This window comes from Xiphias gladius, chromosome 4 (genome assembly GCF_016859285.1).
Source record: "Xiphias gladius isolate SHS-SW01 ecotype Sanya breed wild chromosome 4, ASM1685928v1, whole genome shotgun sequence".
Lineage (NCBI taxonomy): Eukaryota > Metazoa > Chordata > Actinopteri > Istiophoriformes > Xiphiidae > Xiphias > Xiphias gladius.
Window position 1 is genome coordinate 3,429,792 of NC_053403.1, and position 14,021 is coordinate 3,443,812.

Sequence of the window (14,021 nt, forward strand, 5' to 3'; positions counted from 1 at the left end):
CTTAATAGAAATCAACAAGATAATAAATCTAATGATTTTATGAAATTATGATTTTTTTGATTTATGTTAACATACATGCAGCAGGTTCTGGTGCCTGGCTAGAGTTGCTGGTTTTAATGACATTTCTGACAAGCAGCCTTGGCTCATGTTAACTTTCCCAGTGACGCCTCTTCTCTCATGCACTATGCATATATCTTTTCATACATACATGAGTATCCAGACATGCACTTTCCATGCAGTACATGCACTTGGATACGGCTGACGTCGAACATACAGCCTCGGAGCCGCCGGAGCTGCCCTGCGCTGAAGTGAAATCTTCCACTTTGCCTACTGAAATTGATTCTTTTCAGGGCGGCAGATCGGATAAGACAGTATATATTAAAATTTCAAGCTCACGAGGTGTGACTATCAGTTACACACACACACACACACACACACACACACACACACACACACACACACACACACACACACACACACACACACACGCAACCTCTGTCTTCCTCTTACAAATATACACACACTTTCCTCCATACTGCCTCTCAGCTGCAGTAGGACAGAATACTTTTAGGCACTGGTTGGGAATGGAACCCTGAACCCTGGCACCGTTAGTGCCTTGCTCTGCCTATTGACATGCCCCATCTCCCTCCTTCTCTCCCTTCCCCACTCACTCAGTCAGTCAGTCAGCAAAGGGGAAAATCGATGCAGGGCTCTTAGAGGCCCTGTCAGACATGGACACAACCTTTCAACAGGCCCATCACACCCTGCATGCGTGTGTGTCTGTCTTAAGGTCTGTGTGTGTGTGTGTGTGTGTGTGTGTGTCCATTTTAAAACGGGAGAGAAAGAGAGAGAGAAAGAGAGAGAGGGAGAGAGAGGAAGGGAGTAGAGGTTAGTGTCAAGGAGAGCGAATGTGTGGGTTGGCTGATTGCAGTTGTGTTGCAGAAAGACAGGGAGAGACGGAGTGTGTGTGTGTTTGTGTTTGTGTGTAAATGAGCCTGTTAGGGAGGTCTCCCTGATGAGGGCCAGTGTTCCCTTCTATTTGGACTAAATGGTCTAATCAATACTCCCTGACATGAAGATATAGTGTGTGTGTGTGTGTGTGTGTACACAACACATATACACACACACACACACAAGTCAATGTTATGTTTGTATGTGTGTGTGTGTGTGTGTGTGTGTGTGTGTGTGTGTGTGTGTGTGTGTGTGTGTGTGTGTGTGTTCTTTGGAACAAGTATATACACATACACAAGGCTGAGTGTGCAATGTTGTGTGTGTGTGTGTGTGTGTGTGTGTGTGTGTGTGTGTGTGTGTGTGTGTGTGTGTGTGTGTGTGCGCTCTTTGGAACAAGTATATACACATAAACAAGGCTGTGTGTGTGTGTGTGTGTGTGTGTGTGTGTGTGTGTGTGTGTGTGTGCGCTCTTTGGAACAAGTATATACACATACACAAGGCTGAGTGTGCAATGTTGTGTGTGTGTGTGTGTGTGTGTGTGTGTGTGTGTGTGTGTGTGTGTGTGTGTGTTGCCGTGACCGTGCGTGGGTCCATTGTGAGTGTGTGTGTCGGTGACTTTGTATGAGGGGCCGTGAAGTTTCACACGGCGGTGTTAGGCCGAGGCTCAGCCAATTAAAAATCCCATTTCATCCTCAATAAGGCTTTATTTTCTGGATGGATGGACACACACACACACACACACACACACACACACACACAAACTGGACCCACATACAACCAGACACCCTCATAGACGTTGACGCCAATTTACTCAGATACACACACACACACACACACACTCATACAGTGCAGGACAGGCTGACTTTGTACAAGGGAGAGTGTTAATCTACTTTGATAACTTGATAACTATCTCCACTTATCACAGCTGTGTGTGCCATTGTACTTCTATACTTGTGAGGACCAACTCAGGTTTTAGACTTTAAAAGTGGGGACATTTTGTCTTGTCTTCACTTGACCCAAAAGGATTGCTTGAGTGTTAAGGCCAGGGTGGTGCTTGAAAATAATCAGTTTGCACAAAGAGTCTGAAGGCCAGAGTGATTACATCTGTTCTGAATGGCCACACTGAAGGTGAGATGTGATAAATAGCTCAAATGGGGATAAAAGTGCTAACTAGTCTCTCGTAGGCATTCCTAGTGTTGCATTTGCTTGCACGCATGAAAAGTATTAAAAGTATTCGCGTAACGAGCTTGAGATAAAAGCTGAGACAATGCTTACTTTCTCACTTCCACATAGCCGGGTAATCACTGCGTGAAGTTGTGTATGTCGAGTTTGTAAATGACAAATAAAATCCTGGAAACACCCCCCCCCCCAAATCCAACATTGGAATGGGTTTCATATATTGTTCGATGATTCATCAAGCACTTTGTTTTAAATATACTGATTCGTTTAAGACTTGGTAAAAAAAAAAAAATTCAAAAAAATTGAAAAACAACTCCAGCAAATAAGCCACTTCCCTGCTTTCGATCTGTATGTTCAGTGTGTTTCCAGCTCTCTCAACATACTGTTCAGCAGTCTACTTCTGTGCTGTGCAAAAGCCTCCTAATCGATCTGAGGCTCTGCCAGAAGAGGGGTAATGTAGCAATTGTGTTTATTGTGGAAGCAACAGTTTGGAACATAAAGAACACGCAGTATACAGTTCTCACTCAAGATGGCAAAGCGAAGAGGCAACCACACCAACTGAAAATGTTTAAACTTAGGCCATAATATCATGTTTATTGCAAAGCCGTAGGAATCTACTCTGTCAACATACAGAGACTAAAGGAAAAATCTGATTGTCCAGATGGAAGTGAGGGAAAGAACTGGAGTTTTCGGATTAATGGGGCTCTGTGCTGTCGTAGAAAGGCACAGTCGCAGGTACCCACCATGTGCACGCACCTAGTCGGTGAGTAATGTTGGATATCTGGGGCTAACCTCTAAACAGTCAGCGCACTGCATGTCTGTAGAATATACACATGAACATAAAAAGACTCAGAACAGCATATGTAATGCAAATGACAATGATTTTGCTTAGAGTCAACCCGAATGCAACCCTTAGAATCAGGTTTGGGGTTAATATTAGGATAAGGGGCTAGGGAACGCGTGATGTTAGTGGTGGTCCTGAGAAGTATACATGAACAAGCATGCGCGTGTATGTCACTGAGAAGACGTACAGTATCAGCCCGGGGAGTTTTTATGGGCATTAAAAAGACAATCAAGTCAGAAGGCCTGAAGCCATAAACTATTAACTAGCCGAACTGATGAACCCTGCATGCGTGCGTGTGTGTGTGTATGTGTTTGTCAGTGTGTGATCAGCATGACTGTGCTATAATGAAATCTTTCAGTGACAGCATGTAGGACAAGTGTTCCTGTTGTTATAGAGAGAGAGAGAGAGGGGTGAGTGAGTGAGGAAGGGAATGAATATAAAAGACAAGAAACAGAGCGAGCTAGAATGAAAGATAACATAAAATATGAGAAAAAAATAATCAGGGACATGCAGAGAGGAAGGAGGAGAGATTTTAATGGAGCAATACTTATATTTTCCGTGTTCCAATGGCACTGCTCTCACCTGAGCCAACGACAAGCACGTTAGTGGTTTCAAGTGGTTTCTGATTGTTCTCTACTCGAGTTTGCCCCAGTGACCTCGGTGCCATTTGAACTCAGGAGGCACCAAATAACAGCGACGAGACGTCTGAGAACAGCTCAGTCTGTCTCTTTCCAGGCGGACTCTGCTGAGGTTAGTTCAGAATGGGAACGTAATCTGAGCCATCCAGAGAAGATGATGATCAAATCAAAGGTTTAGTGTTAAGGTCTAAGTGAAGGTGTGTTCACACTCATATTGTAGACCACGTTCACAGTAGCATCTTTAAACTTTGAAAGCCATAGTTATAACCTGAAATGGCTTTAAAACTGTGTATATTCTGTGGTATATAAGAAAAACATGATATGGTATATAGTTAATGTTCATTTGTACGAATAAGTAGTACTAACAGGCTCCTATATTTACAGTGCTGTCACAGCGTTTGACACATGTTCTGTAAGTAAACCTCACATTTCAGGTGTAACACGCAGCTTTCAAAGGAAGAGCTTTCAAAGCTCAGGTGCAGTCAGAGGTGGAGACTACGACGAGGTCCCGCTGAAGTCAGAGGCAAAATCGATTTTGGAGAAGGACTTTCTCTACCTTGTTTCTTTGTAATTTATAATATGTATGATAGTCTCTTTGTGTTCTGACTGCACTATTGGCCTTCATCTTGTTATTTTATTGTTTATTTGAATCCATAAAGTTGTTGCTTAGTCTTCCTGGGGTCCACATCTTACTTCTTTATATATAGTATATCAATATGGCCTATGTGCATTAGTTCTTTGTACTCTTTAATCTGGGTTGTCAGGGCTTCCCAACATACATTTAAACTCACCAATACAGAAACATTTTGGTCGGTCCCTGCTGCCAAATGTATCATGCGCCATACTCCCACTCCCAAACACAATTAACATGACGGCGATGAATGATAAGTTTATAGTTTCGGCAGGTTATATCAGCAGATATCATGAAGTAAACCGAAACCAGCGTCTACCAGGAAGATGGCAAAACACTAAAATCTTATGGCATGTTTCGGAAAATGGTTGAAAATGATCTAAAATGTTTATTAATATTTTAACACCCGCTCTTTTTTGGTGGTGGTTCGCCCAAATTAAAACAAGTGGATTTGTTTTAGGATTGTCAGGTTCTCTTGGCAAATTTGGATGTAACATTTTCCCAGATTTATTACATTTTTGGACTGTTAAGAGTACTTAAAAGGTAGAGGACAACATATTTTTTATCTTTCAGTCGTACCTTTTGCCGTGCATTGGACCTGGACTAGTTTTGTGACAGGGTGCTCTTGAAAAAAAAAAAAAAAAACGACCACAATGAGCAAAAGGGTCCTCAAGGGTCAAGAGTCTTCCCCATGGTTACATAAAGTACATGCTCGATTTAGTTAACTTTTAATAGCACTAGAAGCTTGTGAAAGTTCTAACTGGTGCTAGCATCACACAGATGGAACACTGGGTGGCATTAGGTCAAATTAATGGACTAAAACACCCAAAATTATCCACACTATGCCACCTCCACTGTTGTTTTATAGAAGAATTGAATGTTCTGCGACTCCTGAACATTAAATACCAGTTTCTACTCCTTTAAATACAACCAGGATCATCTGAAGTGGGTTTAGATACGTCTTTACAAACCTTTTTCTGTCCCTTAAACATGCTTTTAGTTTCCAGAATGCTCATGACCCCATCACATTTTCAAGCTGTCATGTTAATTTGTGCATTGCATTCATTTTTATTCTATATTTAAGAGCATGGAGGCAGCTCCAAATGGATTATATAGAAAAATGATAAGCATAGCCTTGATGCATGACTGTGTTAACCATTAAAATGAGGAACACCATCCACATTTTTTGTGATTGAGGCATTAGAGCTCCACTGGTTGATATTTGTGACTTTGGGAAGTTATTTATAAATGTTGCTGCTTTTACGTGGCTTGTCTGGCATCTTACATAGGGAGTAGTCAAAATTTAAGGTTGTGATCTTGCTATTGAATTTGTGGTACGTTTGGTTCAGGCTTGTGGAAGTCATTTTCTCTTCGGTTACATTTCTTTTCTGACAGTCTGTGACTCTCTCTGCCTCACTGGGCTCCGGTTCAGAAGAAGCTCCTGTCACTTCAATTCATTTTAGGTCATTTCAGTTGTGCAGTTACATATGCAGCCAGAGATGAATGAATAAATTTCACTTCTCTGTCTGTCTGTCTGCCTGTCTGCTTGTCTGCCTGTATGCATTTGTTGACAGACAGAGAGACACGCACAGAAATGCATATAAAGGCGGTATGGATAATTAAACGTTCAAACATACACACGCACATGCTGCAAATGCAAATTTTCATTTTCACACGTCATAGGTAAACATGAACATGTACAAACAAATTCACACCTACAGCACACACACACTCAAAGACAAGTACAAACACACGTGCACTCTCTTGTTGCCATACCTTCTCTCTTGTTGTTGCGAAGACATTTGACTTTGGGCAGTTTGGTGAGAAGCTGGCAGTCACTTTCTGGAAAAACATGGCATAAAGTCAAATGAATAGAATGATATATAATAGACCAGAATACAAAATTGGGTGCTCTGTAATATATATCATTATAATTTCTCTAAAAGTCTGCAGGGAAATTAGCAGCTTGTTGAAAAGCTCTGCACCAGCAGGACAACAATTCAAAGCTTTCAGTCTGACAACTCAGACATTTTGTATAGTTGCTGTTCAGCCGACTGTGTACTCCCTGCTGAATTCTTGAGCGGTGTTATTATTTTAAAAATAACCGTCTGCTGTAATACATTTTCAGAATATACTATGGTGGAAAGTGTCCAAATTAAACGAACCAAAGGAAAAAGGGGTGATAAAAACTGAAGCGGTGGATATTATTCATTTACCAAAGTGAAATTAATATTTAATTCATGTTTTGGAACAACAATGGCATTTGAAAATATTGCCTGTACTGACAGTATCAAAATTGGATTCAAGACAATTCCCTAATTTTTATAAAGTATAACCTTTAACTGAGGTAATTTGAAAAATAGAGAAGAATTGAAACATTATCAAAGACTGAGTAGATATACTTGACAACAATTTATATCTAAGAGAATTATTCAACAATTAAACATACTGGAAAATAAAATTGTTTTCATTATATGATAATGTTATCTGTAAATTATGTTTTCTTACACTTTATTATATTCCTTCACACAAAAGTGCAGAGATTAAAAATTACTACTTAGTGAATAATAGTTTCACTCAGGTTTAATCTAATTTTACACATTCAAACTTAATTATTGAGTATATACTCAATAAGAATTTGCTATTGATATACTACTGATCGCACAGGTGCTAGTTCTTTATAACTAACTATTGCTGCTACTGCCCTCTCTACTATTGCGTTATGAAAAGAACATTTTTTTTTTTTTTTTTTTTTTTTTTTAAAAGGCTTGGGGGAAAAAAACACCTCATGTCACCCTTTGGCACAGTTAAATGGCCCTGAATGACTGAAAACCTCCATCAGAGCCCTTTGACCCAGAAGAGACGCCTGGTCGCCTCCTCCCTGCTGAACTTCTCCCTTTACGTCGGAAACTACAAACTCTTTGTGACAAAAGAAAAGAAAATACTTTGACCCAGGGCAACCTTCTTAAAAAAAAGATTGTTTTTTGGGATTCAAAAACTTTCCTCCAAACCGAAGGATGGCAAGGTTTTAGCCATTTGTGGCAGAGACTGTCTCTGAACTCGCAAAACCCACAACAGATAAACATTTAATGAACATGAACATATATGAAAGAAACATACAAAATTCCTTTACATCTAATTGCTAATACACAAGGATTCTGGGGAGGTAGAAAGGGTAAGATTTCTGATTGAACGCAGCAGTGTAGCAGCGAGGACGCAGACCCTCAGCATTGTTGTATTCAGACCGACTAAGTACCAAATGTTTATACGGATAGCCTGTCGTGAGAGACGGGCCATGGACATGTGTGAATGGAGGGTGTCCGGAGCAAGTGACTATAAAATAACTTGTGTGCCGGCTTGAACTACCACGAGGCTCCGTTGACAATAGTCTACTCGGCAATACCAACTAGAAAAGTGATTCCCGACCGGGGGCTCTGCTGTTTGCCAGGTGGTAAATTGAAAGAGTAGCTCAGCTAATTAGAAAAAAAACCCCAAAAAAAACGAAAAAAAGAAAATTAGGATTTTGTAAAACAATATGGTGAAAGCAAAGCAAGTCTTTTTGCACATTTATTCAGACAGAAAGGCAATTCAAAATGCTTTACAATATACAGGGAGGTGTGTCTGTTATTTAGGCTACCCTCACTGATATAAATGGGGTAGATAAAATGATGGATACACCTGTCAGTATAACACAATAGAGTTCAACAGCACCATAAACCGCAGCGTCGGAAATAACCATAAAGTTGAATCAATGCGTCTCTAAAACAGTTTCAACAAAAGGTAAACATTCTCACCTCCATTAAGGAGGATTTATTGCAGGATTGTTATATTAGACTGCATTGGTTATTGGCAAATAAATACAAGAAACAGGATTACAAATTGGTGTGAGGCTGATCTTTAGTATATTTGTCAAAATAACCTATAAATTACAGGACAAGTCTCCCAAGAAACTGAGTCAGTTGTAACACCACCAGCTGCGACTGAGTTTGTGAAAAGTAGTTAGAGAGCAAGCAGAGAAGTCGAAATAGAAAGCTGGAAATGCAGGATTGATGGCCTAAATGTTCAGTATCAGCCACTTCAAGTGGGAGGAATACAAATGAAAACTTGACCAAACCCACTTAAAAAGCAAGAAAGAAAAAGACGAAGGCTAAACACTGACCAAAATTCCAGGATCACTATCTCTTACATGAAAAAATATTGTAATAATCTCCATTTTTGTATGATTTTTAGTGTTAAAAAACATCCTGTTTAAAATACATTTAAAAAAAAAAAGACGTAGGGGACCTCATATGAGAGCTGGTTGAGAAGAAAAAAGGTTTTGCACCTCTGGACTAGAAAACTATATATCCTCAAATCGTCAGAGTAATAATATTGACGAGCACGCTCTCTGGTTAACAGAAACGTTCTACTGAATGTGAAAAGGGACGTTAGTTACTTAGTTAGTTAGTTCATGCTAGGTCTAACATCCCAAAATAAATCCCTGCAAGAAATTGGTATTATAGCCAAAGATATACATGTTATTAAATGACACACTGATGTGTGGGAGGAAAGGAAATGAACAGTTTTTCCTTTGTGGTTTTGTAGATCAGACTTTCAGTTGGAGGATGACATGGTTGAAGTGTACATACATGTCCGTTACCTCTGTTTATTCTGCTGTTGCTCATGTGCACATATTCTATGTATCAGTCTCCACTTCTTATCGCATCTCGCTGCCGTTGGTTCCTCATCTGTCTTGATCATTTCTTCATAGTGTAAATCTGGCACTATTTAAACCTTCCTCACCTGGATTTTCACCTCTGTGAATCACCTCAGCGACACCCGTCCTGATTGGCTGTCAGGTTGGTGACTCAGCAGGTGTCAGAGAGAGTAGCGTGTTGGAAAGACAGTGGAGAATCATCAGCATGTAGTATCAAGCCTCGAGTCACAGAGCGCATTTTCTGCAACGTTGGCTCTTCTTTGCTGGAATAACTGGTGCTGACGTTTTCCCCTCCCTGCTCTGAAGGAATTTTTTAATGTTTCTTTTTGTTTCCGTGGCTCGTGTGAAGTTTTTGTTGCTTTCTCTGTTGTTTCCCTGAGAACATTTCAACTGTTTCACTGATGAAAAAAAAACAAAAAATGTCAGTGAACTCAGATAAAGCTCCAGGAACAAATCAAATCTTATTATCAGGTTTTTGGTCCCACTTCTCCTGAAGCTGCTGTTTCACTGTACTTTTGTACACACCGAGGTGTTTGTGTTGTTCTTATCACTGCTGGACCATAAAAATCAACGTGCAGACACTCTGTTTTTTGGCTGTATTAAGGTCATTTAAGAAGATATGGCAGAGAAAAATGAAAACTACAGCTCATCAAAACAATTACTGTGATTGCTCCACCTGTAAAAGTGTTCAAGGCTTTTAACTGCCTCCGTACAAAAACTCTGACTATAACTGTATGCAAGTTTCAAGTGACAGAATATAACTACTATGAGTATACATTTACTCCAGCACAGCACATGAGTACAACAAAGTTGCATTTTAGTTCCCTTTATATTTTAACTCCATTGCATTTCAGTGGCAGATATTGTACTTTTACCTCCTTTACATCTATCTTACAGCTATAGTTACAAGTTACTTTCAACAATTTTACATACAAGGCCCGATCCCCCTGTAAATATATTACATGGTAAAATAAACTACCCAGTGTATAAAGAGGGTAAAATTAGCTCCACATTTGGCTAGCTATGCTACGATGCTGCTTACACGTTTATGCATCTGTATGAATAATACAATTAAATTATACTTTTGCACACCGCATCATGTTTTTATGGTTTATTTTATCATGTCTGAATTTATGTAATGTTTGTATTTGTGTACTGTTTGTAATAATTATCACTCTAAAATTGGCCATTCTGTACAATGAGTACTTCTGATACCTTAGAACGTGGCAAAATTGGCCCATTTGGGGGCCCCTTGGGAAAAACTGGTCCCTACTGAAATGCTGCGAACCCCCACCTGTAAAAAAATACTACCCCACAGATCGTCTGTGCCTATAGTTGTTAGGCGACCTCTGGAGGACGTCATAATTATGACGGGAACAGTCCACGTTAGGCTGGGGGAGGAGGCTGAGGTGGATGGATGGGTCAACAAAGCACAGGTATCTCACACAGGGGACCGTTGTTCGTTTTCCATGAGACACCAACATTGTTTCTTTTATCCACGACCGCTCCACAACCTTAACCCACGTTTGAATTATTGTAACATGACGATGAAGGTCCTCCAACTTTAAAGAACTACTTATTTTAACCCAAACAACGATAATTTCCTAAGCCTAGTTTTTGATAAAGGGTCCTTTTACAATACTTGCTTGAGTAAATTTTTGATGACAATACTTCCTTTTATATTGTGGCATTGCTGCTTTTACTTAAACAGTAAGGATGGTTTTACTTTATATTTTCTTTATTATCACCAAATCCCATGAAAGACCAAAACCAGCAATTTGTTAGTCCCTCCCTCAGTACTCTCCGACTGCCCTACTGTCTGGGGAGCTCAGCTGCAAGGCCCATTGGCTCTTAATGAAGATGTGAACCTTTAAAAATGGATTACAAAAATTCTAAAAAAAAAAAAATTCTAAATGACTAAATGATTTCTTGAAACAGCTGGGCTCTGTGGTTTTTAACAAACATTACTCAAACAGCAGTAAATTTCAGTTGAGGATTAATCCACATTTGGTGCTCTATTGAGCATTTGGAGCAGCAGGACAGTGTGTGTGTGTGTGTGTGTGTGTGTGTGTGTGTGTGTGTGTGGGACTGAGTCAAAATAAACTACAGAGTGTGTGTGTTCATGGCAATGAAGGAACATGTCACCCAGTGTAACAACAGTTACACAGTTTTTGGACAACAATGGAGCTCTCTGAGGCACGGAGGAATTTTGGCCGTTTCATTTAATTTGCTGACAATGAAAAATTTCTTTAGAACAGCCTCTTTCTAAAGAATCTAAATACTTTCAATATTTCGTTGTTTTAAGGTGAATCAAAACAATTTTCTCTGATCTGTTTGGCCTATTTCACCTTGACTCTGAGTGTCTCCGGAGACAATGTGAAAACAGCCACTGGCGAGACACTGTTCATACAGCTCGCCTCTCTCCTCTTTGAACCAGAATGGAGGTCTTTTTTCATCTCCATTGTAATCCTGAAACTGTGGACCCAGCTGCTTTGGACACATTCCTCCCTCTGACCTGTTATGTAGGTCTCATCTCTGTTATCTCTGACCTGGAAGAGACCAGGAATGTGTGTGTTTGTGTTTTCAGGTGTGTGTGTGTGTGTGTGTGTGTGTGTGTGTGTGTGTGTGTGCGTGCGTGCGTGCGTGCGTGCGTGCGTGCGTGCGTGCGTGCGTCTTTCTATGGTTGTGTGGAAGAATTTTGGTTTGAATCCATTGTTGTGAGGACCCTCTGGCCGGTCTTCACAACTTCAAACAGGTGTTTGAGGGTTTAGAATTGGTTTTAGGGTTCAGGTTAGAATTAGGTTTAGGTTAGAGTTAGCGTGAGGGTTCGGGTTAGGTATTTAGTTTTGAAGTTTGAGGTCATGGTAAGGGGCTAGGGTGTGGTGTGTGTGTGTGTGTGTGTGTGTGTGTGTGTGTGTGTGTGTGTGTGTGTGTGTGTGTGTGTGTGTGTGTCAGGCTGCTGCTCACCATTGTAGCTGAAGTCATCCACCAGAATGATCTCATGGATGAGATGAACTGGAGTTCGATTTAAAACACTGGAGAGAAAGATAGAGAGACAAAAGAAAATGTTAGTCTCAAATATGCACAAACACGTACAACTATACAGCTTAAAAAATGCATGTGCAATGTAAAAAAAGCTGACAAGTAAATGTCAACCTACACACACATGCGCACACGTGCAAACACACACACACTCACTCACACACACACACACACACACTCTCAGGTGCTCATGAATCTATTATGTACGCACTGCATGCCATATGAAACAACATATTGAAAATGTCAGCCCAAATTCCTGTTATGAAAATGTATGACGTGTCGCCTCTAAAAAACTATTTCATTAAAGAGGAAGATTGAAACATAAAAAATTCATAACTTTTACTGGAAGAAAATGAGAAAATGTGTTTTGTTCTGGGTGGGTTTCTGCTCTATTTTATTTCATTATTTCTACTCTTCCATAACCCCTGTGTTCATCATCCCCTCTGGATAAAGCTGTGGAGGGGGATAAGGAGGAAAATGGGGGGGTGAAGAGAAAAATAGAAAGGATGAAAAAAAAAAACAACGAAAAGATAGGAGAGTGTCAGAATGACAGGAGGAAGAAAAGGCTTGAAAAAAGATAGAAGGATGAAAAAAAAAAACGTGAAAGAAGAGAGAGTGTGAAGAATGAGAGAGGGAGGAAAAGGAGGAGATAAAGAAAGAAAACAGGCATAAAAAGAAGGGAAAAAAGAAAGAAAAGAGAGGGGAATGAGGAAATAAAGGTGAGAGTTAGTTGATAAGGAGCAGGAAGAAAGGAAGGAGATGAAAAAGCCCATGGGAGAGAATGGAGAGGGAAAAGGAAGAAGAGAATGAAGAAATCAAGTGACAGAATGAACATAGGAGGAGGGACACGGAAAAGGGGAATAAAAAAAGATTTAAAGACAGTTGGGGGGTAAGGAAAGAAGGGAAAAGGAAGGAAAAGGGAGGGAAAGAAAGAAAAGTGTGAGGAAAAAATGGAAAGAGAGATTTGCCTAGAACGACTGATAAAATTAAGAAGAAAACACAAAAGAGGGGACTATAAAGGTAAAGTGGGGGAAGAGAAAGAGAGAAGAAGAAGAGAAGGAGAGAAATTGAGAGAAGAGAGCTGAACAGAATATGAGGAAAGGAAAAAAGAAGACGCTAAGAAAGAAGGAATGGATGCATGGAGGGGGTGAAGGCAGGACATTGTTTGATTGAGACAAGACCAAAGAAGGTGGTGTAGGGATAAAGATGGATGGAATTCAGGAGGAGTGAAAGTGAAGAAGGGAGTGAGGGATGGAGAAATAGGAGGAGCAGAGGTTGATAATGGAGGAGGAGGAGGTGTGGAGCAAACCTATGAGTCTCTGAGGCACTGCACCCCATCAGGAGGAGTGATGGATGCAGGGAAGGAAGGAAGGTGAAGCAAGATGAAAGAGTGAGGGATAATATAGGAGGAGAGAGAGAGGTAGAGAGGGACACCGTGAAAGAGAGAGAGAGAGAGAGAGAGAGAGAGAGAGAGAGATGGCAAGCTGGTAAGAGAGACAAATAACCCTGATTGTAAGTCTCTCTCTCGTGGACCGATCAGGGGAGATGGATGAACGGATTGATGGATGAGACGGAGGGAAGGAGGGAGGACAGCGGAGGAGGAAAGGTTTGGGAGAAGCAAACAAATGAAAGAAAAGAAAGCAGGACAGAAGTTGGGGGTGAGAGGTAAAGAAAAGAGAAATGAGATGACCAAGCAGAAAGAAGAGTATTTATCCCGTTTGTTCACATTAAATCGTCCATTGAATGAATCTAACTATCTAGATATTATCATCCTTACGCTTTTGTCTTCTATCACTCTTGCTATTTTTCTTTTTTCCTTCTTTCCATTGATCTCGTTCATTTTTCTTTCTATCTTCTCTGTCCTTATCCTTCTCTTTCCTTATCTTTCATTTGGCCTTTTTTTCATCTTCCTTTCTTTTTTCATCCCTTCTATATTTCTATCTACTGTATCTATCTAACTTCTCTTCTTTGCCTTGTCATCCTTTTCATTTTTCTTAATGTTCTTTCTTCCCTTGTGTCTATCACTGTAACTTTTATTTT

The 14,021-nt window shown here is 40.2% G+C and overlaps 1 protein-coding gene across 8 annotated transcripts in view; it reads right to left on the bottom strand.

The window, feature by feature from the left end:
* Positions 1-14,021, bottom strand: part of galnt14 (UDP-N-acetyl-alpha-D-galactosamine:polypeptide N-acetylgalactosaminyltransferase 14 (GalNAc-T14)) — a 154,602-nt gene that overhangs the window by 36,005 nt on the left and 104,576 nt on the right. For all 8 annotated transcript variants that reach the window (XM_040125650.1, XM_040125653.1, XM_040125656.1 and 5 more), the window contains 2 exons: positions 11,907-11,974; positions 6,020-6,085 (listed from right to left, as the gene is read on the bottom strand). In XM_040125650.1, coding sequence (XP_039981584.1) covers positions 6,020-6,085; positions 11,907-11,974 — 134 coding nt within the window. The remainder of the gene's footprint in view (positions 1-6,019; positions 6,086-11,906; positions 11,975-14,021) is intronic.